Below are 20,160 nucleotides of genomic sequence, written 5' to 3' on the forward strand. Positions count from 1 at the left end.
GTTTTTTTGTTTTCAACATTTCTTTTAATGTTTAAAAAAATTTATTTTATATTTTTTAATATTTATTTGATTTGTTCAAACATTTTTTTATATTTTGAAATGTTTTTTTTTTCAACAAAATTTTCTTTATTGTTCAAACAAAATAAAAAATAAAATAATTTTCTTTTATTTTTTTTAAATATTTTTTAGCATGTTTATTCTTTCAAATTTCAAACAGGGTCACGGAATAGCAATGTTTGTTTGTTTGTTTTGCAAAGTGCGCACATACACATATGTATGTACATACATACACACATATATACATACATACGTAGAGAGATATGTTTTGTGTGTTGCTCCCCAGGGAAATGTTAACGGGAAGATGCTTGACGAGATGAGAGGGGATGGTGGAGCGGTGGAGCAAAATATTTTCGCAAATCATTTTTCAAGCTTTCAGCTAGCAGCTGCAAAAATAACTAGCCGGATTTGTTGGTGGCAATGATGAGGCGTAGCCCTTGCCCTAATGCGTCATCACCGGGGCGAGCAACCCCTTCAGGATTTTATGTCACCGTCACCTTCTCTCTGAGTATGTCGTCTTCTGAGTTGTGTGTGTGTGTGGCATCAAGCAGCGTTTATCCTTTTCTTCATGGCTGATCAACCGCAAGTTACAAATGTCAAATGTTGTTTTTGTTAAAAGACCTTTTAATGTGTGTGAGTGTGTGTGTTTCTTTGTGTTCGAGTGCGAAAGCAACCCTTGGTTAGAAACAGGGTTAGGTTAGGAAAAAAAAGGAAGCAAAGAAAAGGTGGCCCGCCCATGACTCAACAATTCTATTATTTCATCAAAAATATCTACGCATTTTCGCAAATTTTGAGTGACATTGATGACAATGACATATAAATGGCAAACTTGTCGAGAGAGAGCTTGCATTATTTTTGTTTCCTTTCCATTTTTTATTTGTATTTTATTGAAGTATCTTTAATGTGCGCAATTCATCGAGAACCATTTGCACAGGTCTAAAACGATTCATGGTGAAAAATTGTATACCTTGTATACCCAAATTAGCAGTGAATATATCACGTATATTACGCACAGTCAGATCTACAAAGAATTTCAATATATCATCGGCATTAACACTTAAATCATTCACTTCATTGGGCAATCGGGCGCCTGTGATATTCTTCACTATATGATAATTCCTTACAGAATCGGGCACCATAATACCAATTATAATGGGCACTGTAACATTGGCTTCCCGACAATCGTTGATAAACTGAATAATCTTCTGAGAACTATAGCATGTCTGGGTTATGATAAATTCACCACCAGCAGAGATCTGAAAAGAAGAGAGAGAGAAGAGAAGATATATGACTGAAAGATTTAAAATTTCAAAATTGTGTTTTACCTTTTCCTTCAAATATTGAATATTGAGTATGGGATCATTTATGGGATTTTTATGATAACCTTCAGGATAGCCGGGTACACCAATCGATAGGTTATCTGCTACGAAAAAGGGCCATCAAGTAATAAATAAATCAAAAGAACCACTAAGAAGGAACTCTATTTCGTTTACCTTTTCGTTGCTGTCTTGCATATTCAATCATCTCTCGACCGTAGGTAAATTTTTGACCCTCATGTATCTCATCACCGCGTACAATTAGAACATTACGAAAATTCTTAGCTAGAAATTCATTTAAACGCTCCTCAGTCATACGATAGGCCGACAAATGGGCCAAGACTGGTATATGTGATTCCATATGTTTGGCCAATTGCAAAGAATAATTCTCATCCATTGGTATATTCCAGTAGCTAATTCCCAGCCAGACTAAGCTGACAAATGCTGGCAAAGTTGGCAAAAATTCATTAAAATCCAAACAGGTGGGTTGATTTGCTGTCAATGCTGATATCTCAATGCCATAGAAGAACTCTTGACGGGCCGTAAGATTTTCAATCAATGATCCCAAACCAATATCATTAGTTCTTCTCTCACTCGATGACAATTGAGATGGGGCAAATTTTACACACGGCTCATAGCCTGAACTTGAATTGACTGGCGGAAACATTGTAAACTGTTTGATTTGCCGATCTGTTCAGTTGAAAACCAATTCAGACACTGATCTCTGAGCATTTGTTTGTGCAGCAGCAGCGACAGCGATTATCAGCGATGTTGCTCTATGAACTTTTGCTTGTATGTGGTAAACAAAACTGGCCGATTTTTATTATAATGCTGCAAGTCATTAAGCATAAACAATATTTATATTAATAATTATACATATATGTATGTTTGCAAGTACATTTGAGCAATTTTGACCAATCTCTGAATCTTTGAATAGTTTAGTTGTTGAATAAATTAGCCAACTTCTCATTTAATTACAATTAGGGTCAAAGCAGAAAGAATTGAAATCGTTAGACGAGAGATATATTTAAATTACCGGTTTATTTATCTAAGAGAACAAGAAAATTTGATTCTTAAAACCGACACAATAAATCGAGTTCCTTTTAAAACAAAAACGGTGAAAATTGTGAGTGTATTTTTGTAGTCCTACGAAATGATAAACAATGACTTTTAAAAGGGGGCTTTTAATATAATAAATGTCTCAATTGACAAATGAAAAGAACCGCTAAAATTGCGAAGGGAGTTTCTATCGAAAAACTAGAATCAAAATGGGCCATTTGAAGTGTAATAAAGCCTTTTGCTCTTGGGATAGAAATCATAGTGAAGGAAAAACTGTAAAAATTAAGTATAATAAGTGCATTCTGCATAAAAAATATAATATAATGTTTTTTCAAAACATAAAGTATTCGTTTACTTAATTTTTAAAATATAGTTTTTCTTAGTTAAGGTAAGCCTTGTACCAAATTTAGACATTTTGAAACAATTATGGAAATTATGTGGGAAAATATTCTAAGTAAAATTTTGAATAGAGTTGGGACAGAGTTAAAGAAAGTGTTTGATTTGATTTCCAAAAAAGAAGATGCGGTTCCAAAACAACATTTCCCATTTCCAGTCAAAAAACAAACATCTTAAAATTATGTCTAAGTGAAATGCCAATGAAACTTATAAAAATATATTGATTGTCTATCTTGACATTTTGCAAATTGAGCAAATACATATATCAACAAAAATTGCATTAAAAATGGTAATTTTTTTAGACTTGAACCTCGTCCTAAATGTTGATCAAAGTTGCAAAAGTTTTGTTGTAGTGTGTAATTGTTTAAACATTCCGCAAAAGACAAGAAATGGGAGCAACGAAAATGATGTCAAATGATGGCTTAAAGAATAGTAAGGGTAAATGAATATATATATATATATATATCTTTATAATCAGAAACAGAGTCTTTGATTTTTGTAGAGAAAAAGTTCTTAGATGAAAACCTTTGACCATTTATTGATATAGATCGTTGGCAATTAATCTCATGCATTTTCAATTGAAACTAATAAAAGATTGTTAAAAGTTTTCTATTGATTGGATAGACTTAGATCCTTTTTTGTGTATAATCTTTTCATGGCAATTCCCTTTAAATTGAAATTGTACTTATAGAAATCGAGTGGATTATTATTATACAACGGAAGATTCTCGAATGATGCAATTCCGTGTACATAAAATACATTTCGGGATGCATGGAATTTTCCATAGAGTTGTTCACTCAGTCGATATTACATTTCTACGTGTTTTTTTTGGGGGTTGAAAACAAAAATCTGAGGGTGCGATGCATCTATTCATCTATCCACCACCGTGGCCAGATGCGGTGCCCGTGATGTGAGTGCCGGGCGGAATTATTTTACCTATATGCCTATATAGGTTGAAATTGTACCAGCCTAGCAGCAGGAGCAGCAGCAGAGAGAGAGGCGAAATTTATTGCTTGTTGCTAAGCGCATGGCACAAAGGACCCTCGTAACTGGGTGAGTGGGCTGGCTTGGCAGCTCTATAGCAGCTCTGTAGCTGTTGCTCAGCTTTCCCACTGACTCACTGATTGACTGACTGACTGACTGACTGACTCACGGAATGGCGGCTGCGTTTTTGGTTTTACCCTGTTGGCAAAAAGAGGGTTGATAATTTTTTTTTGTTTCGGTTGTTGCTGCAGAAATCGCATCATTATAATAGCTGAAATCTGTTTAAAGAAATGAATGAATGAATGGGTGACGACGACAACGACAACGACAACGACGAAGGAGCGTCAGCAACAACCCTCATGTGTGTGGTTATGGGCTCTATAGACAAGAAGCTGGTCCTGCTGGATGTTGGACCACCTTTGTTGATCTGAAAATTGCGTCATCCCATTGCTACTCGCCGCCCCATGCCTGAGCTGTAAGACCAAGCGAACGTGCCAGGCACGCATCCTTCTCTCACTTACTCACTCACTCATTCAGTTCAGTTCAGTTCAGTTCAGTTCGCTTTGCTTGGGTCTTTGGGCCCGTGGCAGCAATCTCGTATGAGTAACTGACATAATTAGGACTTAACTGGAAGTCACGCGCAGCGCATTGGTAATCCGAATCCTGCCCTGCTGAGGAGGACTCACACTCATTTATTTTGCTTGCCGATATGAAATTCAAGGTCACAATTCAATCTAGTAGGTTGCCAGGCAAAAAGTCGCACACGAATTGAAAGGAAATATTCAATTTGTTTCAATGAAAGTCCTTCGAATTACCAGAAACCAGAGAATGTAATCATTATCTCATACATAATGCACAGATATCGACCATATAATTGAAACTGTGAAAATGCACAGCTGAATATTCCAAAATCAATATTCTAAAAAAAAGTTTAATACCTTTTGCAGTAATCTTTCTCACTAGCAAATTTTCTATTGGCCAACTTTCTAAGGCAATTATAACTTTTCCATTTTCTTAGAATTTTAGATAAGGTTACGACTAATCTATTGAATAAAATATCCTGAAGAACAAAATTGTCACAACTTTTCAGCGGTGAAAATGTTTAAACAATTTGTAGTTGATTTGCTATTAGTTTAAAAATTTTACTCAACATAATTTACATAAAACGTTTTTTTCAATCAATCATTCAATCAATCAAAATCGTGAGCTTCAAATGGGGTGCAGAAAGGTTCCAGAAAATCATATGAAATCTCACCTTAAGGGAAGAAAATCTTAAGTCAACTTTAAAAAATATATAAACTAATTACAGCGAGATACGAAAATTCATAGTTTTTGATCTAATTTTGATTTTAAAGTGAAGTAATGTTATTCTTGCTGGGTTTTCTTAGGTTTGAGGTCCAAAAAACAATAATATTAACTATCATTTAACAAATGTAACAAAAAACAAATCAAATCAAAACAAAACTATTGAAATTTTTAAAGCTAAAAGAACTAAATTTAATTGAATTAAAGTAAATTATAGAAAATTTATTGCAAGTCTTTTGGAGTAATTTTTGACTATTTTGTAAACATAATTACTTAAATAGCAAAAATAACAATTTTTGGGATGATGAAACATTTTCAATGGGAATATTTATTTTCACATTTTCATTGTCATTTTCGTCCGGATGTCGATGGAAAAACAACATGATGATGATGTGTATATGAGAGTAAGAGGGTGAATTGAAGGCGGTGAAGGTTAGCCTTGAAAAAAAAGAGTTCCGCCCGAAACAAATACATATAAGGGAAAAAGCAAGTCAGCCAAGCGCCAGGGCTGACTGGGCCATAACATATGCCGACCTAATGGATACCCTATATACAAGATATTCCATGATGTAAGGGCTTTGCAATTCTCCCTGCCCTGTACCCTGTCATAACCATTTTGTTTGGTTTTTTTTTGGACTATACAGGGTATATAGAGGGGTATATAAGTATACGGTACTGAAATATATTTGTACGTATGTAATTTAATTATGGGCTCGGTCCGGGTGACGCGTATGGCGGGTGGCAAATTGCCAAAAGAGAAAACAGGAAGAAATACACAGAAAAAAAAAATACGCACACACAAAATGTACGCATATCCTGCTGTTTAAAAGTCCTTTCGGCCTGGCCATCCCCCCCCGCGTGTCGTTTCACTCTTTCTCTGGGCTTTCCTCCTTTTTCTGCTCCCCCTTTTTTGTTTTTTCTTTGTTGGCTTGGCTTCTTTCTTTGTGTTTTTTTTGGGTGCGTGTGTTTGAGTCAAGCTGTGCACATTTTCGGTTTGATTATCGAACACAATATTTTTTCCGTTTTGTTGTTCCTTGTTGGTCATAATTGACGATTGCGCCATGAGTTGCCACAATTTTGCGCTGAGTTTTTTTTTTTTTTTGCCCCACATTCACCACTTTCCGTTCGACATCCTTCGTGGGCATCCATCCCCTGCCACAAAAAAAAAAAACAATTTACAATTTTTCAAAAATTAAATATTCTCAAGCCATTTGTCAGATATTGAGAGAATTATGAAAACAATAAAAAAAACAACAAAAATTAACCCATTTTTTTTTTTTTGATCCCAACTTTGATTTGATGTTTAAGACAACTTAGATGTGTACGTAGGTATGTATGTGTGTATGTATGTATGTATGTTTTTTTCCCCATTTGAAGGTAAACCAAACTATTTATCATCTGCTGAAAATGGAAAGAGCAGCGCGACAAAGTAACCGTTAAAGGTCTTAAAAAACCCGTTAATAGCACGAGCGACACCCACACGAAAAAAAAGAAAGAAAGAAAAAAAAAGGAATGATAATAATAATAATAAAAAATATATATATATATGTTTGGATGTATGTATGTATATATGTATAAAATCTATAGTATATATATGAGGCTAGTACAATGGAGACGACAGCAGCCCCATAAATGGCTTTCCAACCAACCGACCAAAAAAAAAAAAACAACACCAAACAAAAAGATAAACTCAAGCTAAAGTTTTTCTCTCTTTTTTTTATGGCCTATTGATTTGTGACGCCTGCCTAATCGAAAAGCAAAGTCAAGAAATATATATATATATAAAAACAACAACAACAGCAAAAAAAAAAGGTGTACAAAAAAGTATTGAGGAAACAGCTCAACTCGAAAATCCCATCAAGCGAAGCGACAGAAGCACTTTACAGTCGAGAGATATGTATGTATATATAATATCTACTATATGTTAGCTGTTTGCCATAGCCAAAGGAGTGGCATGGCAAAGGGGGAGGAGGCGGAGGTGGAGGTGGAGATGGAGGGTATATACAACCGAAATAGATTTATTATTCAATTCCGTGGTGTCATAAAGCATGCTTTAAACTTGCCATTTTCTATTTCGGTTACCGATATAAACATTGCTTTGAAGACTTTTCTCGCTCTCTCTCTCTCTCTCTCTCTTTCTCCCTGTTTTTGTTTTCCAAAATCGGCTAAAGTTATTTCATACCGAGGAAACACCATTTGTTTCAATGGTGTCATAAAGCTAAAATAGTTTCATTACGGTTTTCTTTCATTTACGTAAAGGTTTATGATGGCAAAAAGTTTCTCCTCTAGCCTAGATGTACCGAAACAAGTTTAGTGTGGCTATTCAAATAAATATATTGATATGCCGTACCCCAGTTTAGGAATTTGAAACAATAATACTCACACTTAAAACAATAATACCGAAATTTTGATGCTACATAACCTCAAAAATAGACAAAAAAAACCTTAACTTGTTGCATTTTTAGTTAATGAAATCTCTTAAATCAAAGTAAATCTGAATAATTGAAATACAAATTCATGAGAAGAGTTATATTATAATCTGATCTCTGGGTCTGATTTAGAGTTTTGTTGTTCAATATTTCAAAATCTTTGCAAAAAGTTTTAAGAATTTATTCATTTCCTTTGTAATTTTATTAAAGAATTTACTATTCATTTGATTCATTTGGTTTTCAATTCATTTTATTATTCAACTATGATTGGTATTATTTTGGTTGTGAATACTCTTCACAATATATTTTTGAGTCAAATTGACTGACGGAATGAACGAATGGCAGTCTGACGGAATGACGGACTGGCTGAGTGGCTGACTGACTGACTGATGGCATGACGAAACTAACGAATCAACGGACCAAACGACAACCAAAGACATAAGTACAAACAACAACAGCAGCAGAAACAACAACAACAACTACAGAAAGCGCGGCCTCCTATTAAAAGGCCTGGCATCGCTTGAAATACAATAATGGGGATCTCGAGACCGGGCCTAAGTTTACTTTGCCTTTTTCACTTTTGATATTTTGACATTTTCATTTGACAGCTGATTGAAGGGCCCGAACGAAAGGCAAAGACAAGAGGCCTCGGCATAGGAGGCAACGGTGTGTGTGATACGATTTTGGGATCTATGCGGTGGCGACGATGGACAGACTCGACCAAAGTGGCAGTCAGTCGGCACAATCGGCAGTGGGCAGAGGGGTAAGAGTAGTGGGTAGAAGTAGAAACGAGAGTGTATAGTGGCAACTGGCCAGGAACCATCACTATACATGTCAGCCTGTCCATCGATGGTGGTGCTGCTGGTGCTGCTGCTGGTGCTGGCTGCCGATGATGTCGATGCGGCGGGTGTCAAGTGCCGCCTAGTTGCAGCAGTGAGGCAAAAATTTACAAATTTTCCATAAAATATACATATGTATGTATATGTACGCACACACACACAGAAAAGGCATCTCCCATATTTCATGTTGAAATGAAAATGGTTTTTGCATTTGTTTTTTCAAATTTTGATCTAATTTCTCTCTTTTGACAATTGAATTGCCAAATTCAAATTGAATTAACCAAGTAGTTTCAAATTGCCAAATACAAGAGGCTGACTTCTCGAATTTCGAACCACTGTCAATTTTGTGTGTGTAGAATGGTTGGCAAAAAGGCGGCGGCGGCGACGGCGGCTCTCAAGTAATCGCAAAAACCCAATGCGTTGAGCATATGAATGTGAATGTGTGTGACATGTTTGTCGAAAATGCTCAAAGTTGTTTGACGTTAGAGGAAAATAGAGGTTATGTGCCTGGCCTGCCCGTTGCAGGTCGCCGCCGCCGCCGCCTAATGGCATTGCGTGCGTTTACTTTCAGCGTCAAAGTGGCCCCGGGTCTCGGGTACCGGGTTTCTCGGGCTTGGAATTGGTGTTTGCTGTTTAGGTTTTTTTTTGGGTCGGAGGCTCTTTCATCTCTTTCTCTCTCTTATGGGCTCTTGGGCCTTATATTTGGGTGTGTGTGTGTGTGTGTATTTGTCTAACTGCACTTGACAGTTGACTGGTGGAAGAGATATGGAGATGGAGGTCGCCACGCATTAGCCTGATCCAATTTTGGGACACGAAAGTCCAAAAATTATGCTCTCTGCTAATTAGGTAACGGACAAAGACGTTTTGCTTTCATTGACTTGGATAACAACAACAACAACAAGTAAATAAATATTGTTTTTTTAGGGCTGCCTTTGTGAAATGTGAGTTCCATGTTGTCCCAAAAGTGTTAAATAAATAAACAAAATCAAAATAAAACAAAACAGAAGATCTACGAATATTTGGACAAACAAAAAAAAAATGTTAGGCTATGAAATATTAGCAAGCTATAACTGTAATATTCGATACTGCAAGAGTTTATTGCCTCATTTAGAGGTATTCAAAAGGTTTTTATTTATGAACCTTTCATACATTATAGTGGACCTTTTGAAACAAATATCCACTTAAATATTAATTGAAACCCTGTTTTCCATCGACTAAATTCAATCAAGTTTTAGTTTTTGCTATTTTAGCATGTGGTGACCCCGACGCGTACAACTTACGCCTAATTGACGAACCTTCTGGTCGCTCTAATGATGATTTTTTACTGCAGATTTTAGCAGTTTTTTATTTTGTTTTGCAACGTAAAAATCCCATAGGTTACTGCAGCTGCAGACACCCAGGAGGAAAGAAAAAAAATTATATACATACATAGTCAGAATTTGCAAGTTTCCCCCTTTGGCTTCGAGCACTTTCTTAAGTGCTTGAAAGCAATGCTGGGTCCGAAAGTACGTACACTACGTACATACAGATGAACATATATATATAGTCGTCGTTGTCGTCGCATACGAGTAAGTATAATCAACATGGATGGCGAACAATGGGCCCAGGGTCCTGGAGAGGCGTTCAAAACGAATTTGCCACAGCACTTGGGCGCTCAAAAAGCCGTCTCAGCACTGTACAGAGAATGCGAAGGATGAGAGAGAGAGAGCAAGAGAGGGTGAGGCAGAAGGATGATGAGTGGATGAGATGAGTGAAGTGTAGAGTGTAGAGCAGCAGCAACGGGCGACGGGCAACAGCAGCGATAATAATGACGGCGAAAACAATTGCAACAACGGTAAACAAGAATTCGCTCGACACGCTCTCGACACGAGGAGAGGTAACAGCAGAAACAGAGCAGAGCAGAGCCAAAGCAAAGCCAAAGCAAGGCAAGGACTGCAGCAGGACTAACACGCAATCACGCGCAATCTTTGCTGCCCTTGAAGGGTGGGCGATTGCCATGGAAGTTCTGCTATGTTGCCATGGGGCTTCATTCCCACTCTCCCTGTGTGTGTGTGTGTGTTTATGTGTGTTACCTATTCATCCCGAAAGTTGTTTTTGTTTATCTGTCAACATACACAAGGCAACATCATCGTCCTGGCGGTTGATGTTGATGCTCTGAAGCTGCTGCTGCTTCGCTTCTATATAAACAACTCTGAAACGTTTGATTTTCACCGTGGTATGAGTTCAATGAAAATTGATTTTACTATTTTCTTTTCAAACTATTAAAAACTGCGCAATGTAAAGTGTAGCATTATCAAAAGCTGAAATCATAATACTTTAACCAACTTATAATATTAAAATTATAATCTTTCGAATGCACTGTTGAGAATTTTAACCAAAAGCAGCAGAAATAGAAATCAATCGAGGCGTGATCTTCTCATTGCCTTCCAGACAAATTAAAAATAGCAAATAAGGTAGGGGGAGTGGGAGATTGACCCATTTCGAAGCTCAGATTCGATTTCATTGGTGCCTGCGACCAAAACGGGACCAAAACTTGGTAACTTTTATTATTTTTCCACTTGTGGCCATTTCCTAAGCCCCACGCGAAGTAAGGATATCAACTTTGTCTCGTTACCTTGAATTTTAAATAAATCGTATTCAATACTGTTTTTGAAATAAGTTTGAATAAATTTTGTTGCACTGTGATCCTTTGCTAACTCATTCTAATTTCCCCTCACCTTACCGCCCACAACCCCCGCCAAACCACCCAGCCAATCTCAAGAACGGTAAGGATGATGGTGATGATGATGATGATGATGATGATGATGACGATGACGATGACGACGTCTCTGCTGGGCCCATGTAACAGAGCGCGTGTGAGAAATCATCTTTTTAATTTTCACAATCAAATGTTTTTCGTTATTATTTTCGTTTCTTCTTTCATTTCATCCATTCAACCAACCAACCAACAAACCAAGTCAGTCAGCCGCATTTTCCTAAGCTGAGTGGCAGCTGTACGAAATTGAATCGAGAGTGTCCACAGAGGGGGGTGAGGGTGGTGGTAGTGGTGGTGTTGGTGGTGGTGTCGGCGATGGTTCTGATGATGATGGTGTTGGTAGATGGGGTGCAGGCCACTCGGGTTTTTTTTTTCTTCTTTTTTCAACAAAGTATGGACGGGGACGAAAACGAGGAGAGAGAAAGAGACTCGAGTTTTGTTTTGTGGTTTATTACACGCAAATAAATTACATTTATGTTTGTTTGTTTCCATTTCCATTCCCATTTCCACACACTCATATAGAGTTGTTGTAGTTTTTCCTATGCGATTTTCCCACATTTCCCCCTCTCCCATACCCTTGTTCTATGTCAGCTCTCAGCTAATCACCCCCTTTGGTATTACCAGTGCCGATCATGGCCGTGGCAAAGGGGGCATTTATTTCAGTCTCTCGCTTAAAATCAAAGTGAAATAAGTAAAGTTTGTAGGGCTAAAAACTATCTATAACTTCTTTTAGTTTAGCCCATAAGTATTAGATATTTTAATGCTGTTTATGTTTAATGTAGACCTTATTTTGAAACTGTTAAGCGATTGATTTTGTATTCTTCTACATTTTACTCGGGTATGATTGGCAATTGTAGTCCGGTTGAACTAACAGTTTTTTCTATGAGTAACATAAAGTTATGACGACTTCCATATATACTTTTGAAAATACTAGTTAGCATAGACATTTGAATAGTTTAAACTTCAATATTGACAGCTTTTCCCATGATATTTCCCTTGATTTAATTGTATTCACTAAGAGAATAGACACGAAATCGCTTTTTGGAATTATCTACCTGTTTTTCGTTGTATTTAATTATAATTCTCAACTTGTTTTATCCTTAAAAAAAATTAACTTCAAATTTTGCTTACATTTTGGATTTACCCCTCTTTTCTAAACTATTTTAGGCCTACGCCCATGAAGGGGCTGTTATTGTCGTCGGCTGACGTTGTCCGTTTTATTTCGTTTCGTTTCTCGATTGTTTGCTGGCTCTTTATTAATTTGATCATTTCATGATTGCGGTTGGGTTTAGGTTTAGGTTTGGGTTTGGGGTTCGTTCATTTGCTAGTTGTTTTTGTTGTTGCTGTTGTTGTAATTAACCTTTTGTCTTTGTCGTTTGTCATTGCTGCTCATTTGTCTGTCTATTTCTCTACCTTTCTCTCTTGCTCTCTCACTCTTACTCTAAACAGTGCTATCTGTTCTGCCTGTTCCTGGCAATGTCCATGTGTTAATGGCAGCAAACGGTTGAAAGGTCCAAAGGGTCGTCGGTCATATCATTTTTGACTCTTTGTTGTTGTTGCTGTTGTTTTTGATGGTGTACCTAGGAGGTACCTTTTTATAACTTTGGTAGTGGATAATTATGCACTTGACATTTGATGAGGGCGTGTTGTTCTCCATTTTAATTGCTCATCTGATTTTTAGTGGTTAAAATGGCACACGCACACATACACATAATCACCCGATGATGGGTGAAAGAAAGTGTTATAATAATGCTTGATAATTGAGCACAGGAACCATTATGGGACACAGACATTGGTGGTGTTTTTTCGGTGTTACCAAGTTGCGCAAAAAAAAAAAAAAGTTTCCACAATAGTCGTCCCATGGGCACAACTTCGACAGGCCAACTAGAGTAGTTATCAATTGCACAAGAGGGGAGAAAGGGTTGAAATTACCAACTTGGTTTTCGGTTTCAAAATATTAACCTTAATTTAATGACTTTTGGTTTGGAAACCTGCTCCTATAATTTTTCTTTCTTTCCCCCGAAAAGAATCTAAATGCCAAGTGATTCTTTCTTTATCTTTAGAGCCTAAGAAATTGGTTGTAAAATAACATAAAAATTGTGCTCTATAAATTTTTTTTTTCGGTTTCTATTCGACTGCATAATATAATTCTCGGAATATTTGTCAAATTGAAGTTACTTGGCGTCAGAGCTTTAGCTTAATTTCTTTATTTATACGAGCATTTATTACGATTCGTTTTTTTTTTTCTTTCTTTTGCTATACATACATATGTATGTGTGTATATATATTTCTTCTCGTTCAGCGTATTATATTCCTATATAAATTTACATTAACATTTTTTCGCATCATTTGAGCGGAGAACAGAAAAATGAAGGGGGCCAAAAAAAAAAAAAATTTATATATAAGTATATGTATAAAAATGGTAAAAGAGAAATGGGAAATGGGAATGAAACGGAAAAGCAAAAGGGAAACGCACATTAAAACCAAACCAAACCAAGACGAGCGAGCACAAGCGATGCTCAAGCAAACGAAACTCATTAAAATTTTACGAACTTTACGTTTTTGGGCGGCAGTTTTTCTCTTTTTATGGCCTTTTTGCCATACAGACCGACCAGCCCAGTCCAGCCACAGTCCCCAGCACTTTGCCTAATTTCACACAGCGAACGAGAGAACGAGAAAGATGCGACAACCAAGTCAAGTCAAGGACTCGCCAGAAGAAGAAGGAAACAGATGAAAAAAAATAAAATAAAATTAAGAAAAAGACATTCGAAATTTTGATCACGTTACATTTTTTAATTGTTCCCCTGCGGGGTGTGCTCTCATTAAAAACAAAAACCAGAGAACCGTGCTAATTTCAATAGTGACGAATTTCCAATACCCTTAGATCTAACGATCTGCAGAGACTTAACAAAACCTAAAAATAATTTGAAATTTAATGATCCTTTATTAAATTATCTCTACTAGTTACAATCTCGATGGTCAAGGGATGCATTAAAATTCATATAACCTTGTTATTGTTAGGGTATTAAAAACAGTCAAGGAAGAAGGCAAATTTGATAAAAAAAAAAGAAGACGACTTGTCCCATTCTGGGGTAATTGAGACCTTACCAAAGATCTCGGTATATATATATATATAGATTTTTCCCACATTCAAATTGAGCAGCAAATTATTTAAAACTTTTATTGACTTTCATTTATTGAGAATAATTTTTCCTTTTTTTTTTTTGTATGTTTTTTTCTCCTTGGTTCTTTTCGTTTTCTCGTCATCTAATAATTTCCCCTAAAACATTTCCCTTTTTTTTTTTTTGGATGGGTGGAGTGTTATTTTTTCTGCTGCCACGTCAGCAATTTAGAAATTAGCCTCAAGCAATTTAAATGTTGTAAAAAAAAAAAAATATAAGGAAAGAAAAAAAACCAAAAAAACATAAAAATAACATGACGAAAGGCGACACCAGAAAAGCTTTATGGCATTCGGCCTGGGGTTATTTGTTAGATTAAACGCAAGACGATTAAGTCGTTTGAAGAGCGAAAATCTCAGACAAGGACAAGGATATAATTATGCGTATTTGAATGGTCTATTAACTGAGGATATTTGGCTTAAGCTTGTAAGCATTAATAAACGCGCAAAGTGGTAAGAGAAGAGAGAGAGAGGGAGACAGGAAGAGTGAGAGACAGATACAAACCGGAAACCGGAAGGGGAAATGAATGAAAGCGAACCCCAATGCAAACTCCAACACAAACCGACCTAAGGCAGATTGATATGTATATATAATCCTTGTCATTTCTCATATATATTAAGTACTATATAGTAAAACTATATCACTTGAATGTTTCATTTTTACCTGTAACTAAAAAAAAAAAGAAACAAACAGCTATTAATTACATTACATTTTAGTGTTTTGAAAGAATTTTCATTAACTTACATACATATGTATATATACATATGATAAACACTTCTACCATCTGCTTTAGGACTATAATATTACTTAATTTTATTAAATTGACAAGTGATTATAGCATTTTATTATCTTTAAACTGTTTAGAATTCTATAACCAAAAATTAGAAATTAAATTTATTTTTGGTACTTTAATTTAAAATAATATATATAATAAAATTTTCAAGAAAATTGTAGTTCTCCTTTCTGAAAATAGCAACTAAGCTCTTAAAAGTGCCGATTAAGATTGCAATAGTTTCTTCATATATCTACATTCTCTGTGCTTCTAATATAAAATGAACTCTTTAAATTGGTTCCAATGCTTCAAACTCATGGCTCTATTAAAACGTTGATTAATTTATTTATTTTGAATTATGATAATTAAGAGACTATCTAGTTTCTATATATATATTAGTTTAAACAGTTGAGCAATTAAGCTCTTCTTAGAGCCGATTGACATCTGCTTAGTAGGTTTGTGAGAATAATTTATTTAATAATCATATTATAAATGCCAATTTATAGAATTAATTTTGTCTGTTGCTGCTGCTGCTGCTGCTGCTGGCCGTAGGCTTTTTCTTAATCCAAGTCATTATTATTTAGCACTTTGAATTGGAATAAATGGAATGGGTTAAACCTGTTACCTAGTATTCTGTCTCTCTTACTCCTTCTCTCTCCCTCTCTCTCTCTCTCTCTCTCTCTCTCTTTCAACTAATTACGCAACGTGGAATGGAAAGTTTCTTGCAAGAAAAACAGATGTTGCGGTGGAGCGAATAAAAGTTAAGTATGGCAAAACCATGTGGCATGTGGCATATTGTATGACACAAATAGTAGAAGTGGAGAAGAATGAAAATGGAAAATTATGCAGAATGCACGTGACCCAACTTCATTTTTGCGCAAAAGCCACGCCTTCCCCCCCCCATTCCGCATTCAATGTGAATGCGAACACGAACACAAGCGCGATTTATTCGATTTTCATTAAAACAAACAAAAGCGTCCAGCACATTTAATTGCTTAATTTATTAATAAACCAACAACAACAATAACAACAACAATAAGAACGAAAAGAAGAAAAAAAGAAGAGAAAAAGGGGAGACTCTGAACATAAGCAGAGAAGAGAACAGGAAACTGGCCAAGCAAATTAGTTTTTCATCACGAACGCGTCAAAATGTTGCCGAGAAACTGAGCGTTGGGTGGGAGGTGGGCATGAAGGAGAAGGTGGACTGCCATAATGATGAGGGTACACAAAAACAAAAGTCCTTTGGGAAAATTAACACTCTTTGATTAGGGGGCTCCAGGCCGCCGCCGCCGCCGCCGAACTGCCGCTTCCTCTGATTCTAACCGCCCCCAATCTGCTTATTACGCATACGCCATGTTGTCAGTCAATCAATGGACACTTGAGCCACGCCTCCATTGAAAAGGATGCTGCCTTCTGCCTGCTGTTGCTCCTGTTGTTGTCAGGCAGGCAGGCAGGCGGGCAGGCTGGCTGGCTGGCTGGCAGCAAAGTTACGCAATTTGTTTGGCTTATTATTTTCATAATCAATATTCAATTTAGGCGCACACACACACACACAGAAGAAAACATTTGGCCACAGTGAGATGAAAACTTATGAAATTGAATTGAATTTGCTGCGGCATAATGCGAAAGTTTTTCCATCATCAAATTGAAACCAAGGTGGTAGCAGCAGCAGCAGCAGCAGTTGCTGGAAATTTCCCTTGAGGCGGCAACGTCGACGGCAACATTTTGCACTGAAGTTAGTTATAATTAAACATGGAAAACGTGGCCAGGATGACGCCCAAGCCAAGCCAAGCCAAGTCAAGCAGGCAGGCGTTCAAATTGAAAAACAAAAAACCACCAACTTTTCTGCTTTCCATCCGTTAGCCTTTTTTGCATTCGATTATTACTGTTACTATAAGCATCTCTCATTTCATCTCATTCCTGATCTAATCTCATCTCATTCGTTAGGCAAACCAACCAACGCCATCCTATATGTGTACCATTCCATCATCAATTCAGCCCACCCTGGGGGCATATTTTTGCAATTCTGTAGTATAATATTTTGCTCATTTACACTTCATTGCATAGTCGATGACCATTGCAGGCCAGATCCGGACCATGGCAACAAGAAGGACCCTCTAACTCATCTCATCTCATCAACACGACCACCACCACCACCTCCTGCTTCACCTTATCCCTGTGGAGTTCTTTTATCATTGGGAGCGCTTAGGAAACTTTTGATTGCTAACAGATGAAGGCACAAATGATGAGAATCAAATGAAATGAAATGAATTGTAATGAAACGAAATGAAGCCACCTCCCCCTCCTCCCACTCTTGAGCATTAATGAAAAGTATCTGCAAAAAACATACAACAAAAAAATGTTGTTAGTTCTTCTTCCTATTGTTGATTGCCAGCATATCTCCATCCGTATTAGCTTAAATCATTAGAAATCATAGAAAATTATCTAAATTTTTTCTAGATATTTTATACATAAATTGCATTTGTTTTATTTCAACAGTTTGCCCCTTCTATTCTTGGGAGGGGTGTGAGAGATTATCAAGATTTGGTTTTTGTAATTCTGTTAACTTGAAAGATAAATAACTTGAGTGAAATATTTGTTAGCGTATTAGCATCGCAATTACCAGAGGGGGAGGTGGGGAGGGGAAGGAAACAAAAACAGTCTGCCAAACCCTATATAGAAAGCAGTTTGCTGTGCTCTGCTCTGCTTTGGTCGGGGCATAAATCTCTTTTTCCTCCCACCCCCCACGGCCATCCTCCGCCCCCTCCCCCACACACCTCTCATGCCACTTGCTGCCCTGTTTCGCCTTTAGCTTCGGCCCATTGAAAGTGTCTTGTGTTTGTGTCTTCAATAAATTTCAACACCCAAAAACACACACACACACACACACAGACACACACAAGTGTAATTAATATTTCAAAGCGCAACATTTATCAAACAAACATTTTGTTTTTTTTTTTTTTTTTGGAAAGTTGCCGGCGATGAGCAAACAAACAACAGACAAAAAAAAACCCAACAAGCAATTAATGTGGCACACTCTAAAACTTGAAAGCGAAACAATAAAAAAGAAGTTTGGTAAATTAAACAAAAACTTTTTGTTTTTGTGTGTGTGTGTGTGTGTGTGTGTGTGTATGTGTGTAAATGGAGGCGTTGTCCCAAAGACCCAAAAGCCAGACAATCGCAGTAGCCGCCAGGGCAGGGCAGAGCCCCTTGGGCCATGCGCTTTCAGTCGATCGAAGACAATCACAAATTGACAAAAACAACATCGAACAAAACTAAAACGTCGTCGCGACATCGTGTAAGGTTTCCCCCACCTCCCCACTTCTCATCTACCCATTCGTGTTGACTGAATTTGTTGGCCATGGCTAAGGGAGGGGGTCTATGATATATGATTTGACTTCGCAGGATTTAATTTTATTAATGGGCATTAAAGAGTTATTAGATAAAGTATAAAAAGAATTACAAATAAATGGTAACTAAATTGTAGTATATACATACATACATGTTTATGTTTATGTATAAGTGTCTTTAAAAAAATTACCCTATAGTTATGAAAATTCTAAATTAGCAACCAAAACAAAAGAACAAGTTCTTTTGGTAGAACCTATTCTTCATACTAGTATAAGCATTTTGCTAGCAGCAGTTACATAGTTACAAGGCAATCGTTAAATTAAAGATTTTAATTATAATTTCCAATTCTAATTATTTCACTTTAAATTTTCTTTAATACTTTATTTTGATAATTTATTTAGTTTTTTTTTTGTCATAACATTTAAATGTCTTCGATTTGCGCTAAGTATTGCCCCTCCCTATTATATTATATCTATGTATACAAATATATTTATATATTTTAAATACACATTATCATATCTAAACTGCGACCTAAGTCTGAGCTAATTATTTCAACGTTCAATAGAACGTTGGTCAAGTTCTTTTCATAGCTTTAATAGAATTTTTTTTACGTTCATACCAAAACATTGAAAAGTCCAAAATCAAAAATTAGGCAAGATTTAAAAAATGGAATAGGAATAGGAATATAATCATGAGTAAGCTGTTGCTATATCTAATAGATGTATTTTTCGAAAGGCAAGTAAGGGACATTTCTTTTCCTAAGAACGATGTTTTACCTCTCAAGTTTCTGAGATTTCAACTGATTTAAGTTCAATTTTCACCGATTTTCCTTAAAATGATCGATTTCTTCACCGATTCCCTTACCTCCTTAGCTTAAATCTATATTAACAATCTATAATTGTAAACAATTAAAATTTGATTGAAACATAATTATAACTTGTATCCGAAAATTGGAAAAACTTGTATTCAATATAATTAGGAATCAATCAAAACTGGGCTTAAGCCGGCTTGAGGTCAATAAATTTTACTAATTTATAAGATTTTAAATCATAGACAGCACAAAAGGTGAGCAGGTTGTCTGTATGGCTGTTTCAAGAGCTACCAAGTTCTATCAATTTTATAATTAGAAATAAAAAATAATAGAATTTTTATGCTGGGACTTTTGATGGGCCTAAAATTCTTCACTTTGACTATGTTTTATAAGGCTTTATTGTAATTTGAATTAAATCTTCCTAGTTCTTATTTTAGTTCACGCAGTTGAACATACATACATATGTATGTATGTACATATATATATTAAATTATAGCATATATGCCTCTAAATATGTTTGTTTGCTTTTACCTTTTGTTATTCTTTCCTTGTAGTTGTTGTTGAGGCTGTGTCTCTTCCAATTCTGACACATTTCTTTTACTCCTACGACTGGGTACTTGATACTCAGCATAGACGTACGTTTATATATATAAGTATAAGTATATATGTATGTATGTATGTACCTCTGTCTACATATATCTTTAATGGCATATTCATCAGTCATTTGTGATAAAAATCGCTGAGCAAAGGCGCTGTGTGTCTAAGCCAGACAGAACAGAGAGAACCACAGTCACAGTCAGACTCTAAGCCGGAGTTTGAGTCTCCGCTTTTCCCCTTCTCTCTTTTTCTCTCTTTCTCTGTGACGCTTCCTCCACCGCCCCCTTGACACCGCTGTCTCTTTTCATTT

At 36.2% G+C, this 20,160-nt stretch overlaps 1 protein-coding gene across 2 annotated transcripts; it reads right to left on the minus strand.

The window, feature by feature from the left end:
* Positions 1-319: 319 nt before the first annotated feature.
* Positions 320-19,859, minus strand: LOC6638944 (5,10-methylenetetrahydrofolate reductase). 2 transcript variants are annotated; one of them, XM_023180068.2, is made up of 4 exons: positions 19,785-19,859; positions 1,551-2,204; positions 1,383-1,480; positions 320-1,313 (listed from the first exon to the last, which is right to left on the minus strand). In XM_023180068.2, the coding sequence occupies exons 2-4, from the start codon at positions 2,038-2,040 to the stop codon at positions 942-944; spliced, it is 960 nt and encodes a 319-aa protein (XP_023035836.1). In that variant the 5' UTR covers positions 2,041-2,204; positions 19,785-19,859; the 3' UTR covers positions 320-941. The 2 variants fall into 2 exon arrangements, with proteins under 2 accessions (XP_023035836.1, XP_046867987.1); XM_047012031.1 differs by having other exon boundaries at positions 1,383-1,477; positions 19,785-19,858.
* Positions 19,860-20,160: the final 301 nt, after the last annotated feature.

This window comes from Drosophila willistoni (assembly GCF_018902025.1).
Source record: "Drosophila willistoni isolate 14030-0811.24 chromosome XR unlocalized genomic scaffold, UCI_dwil_1.1 Seg144, whole genome shotgun sequence".
NCBI classification, from domain to species: domain Eukaryota; kingdom Metazoa; phylum Arthropoda; class Insecta; order Diptera; family Drosophilidae; genus Drosophila; species Drosophila willistoni.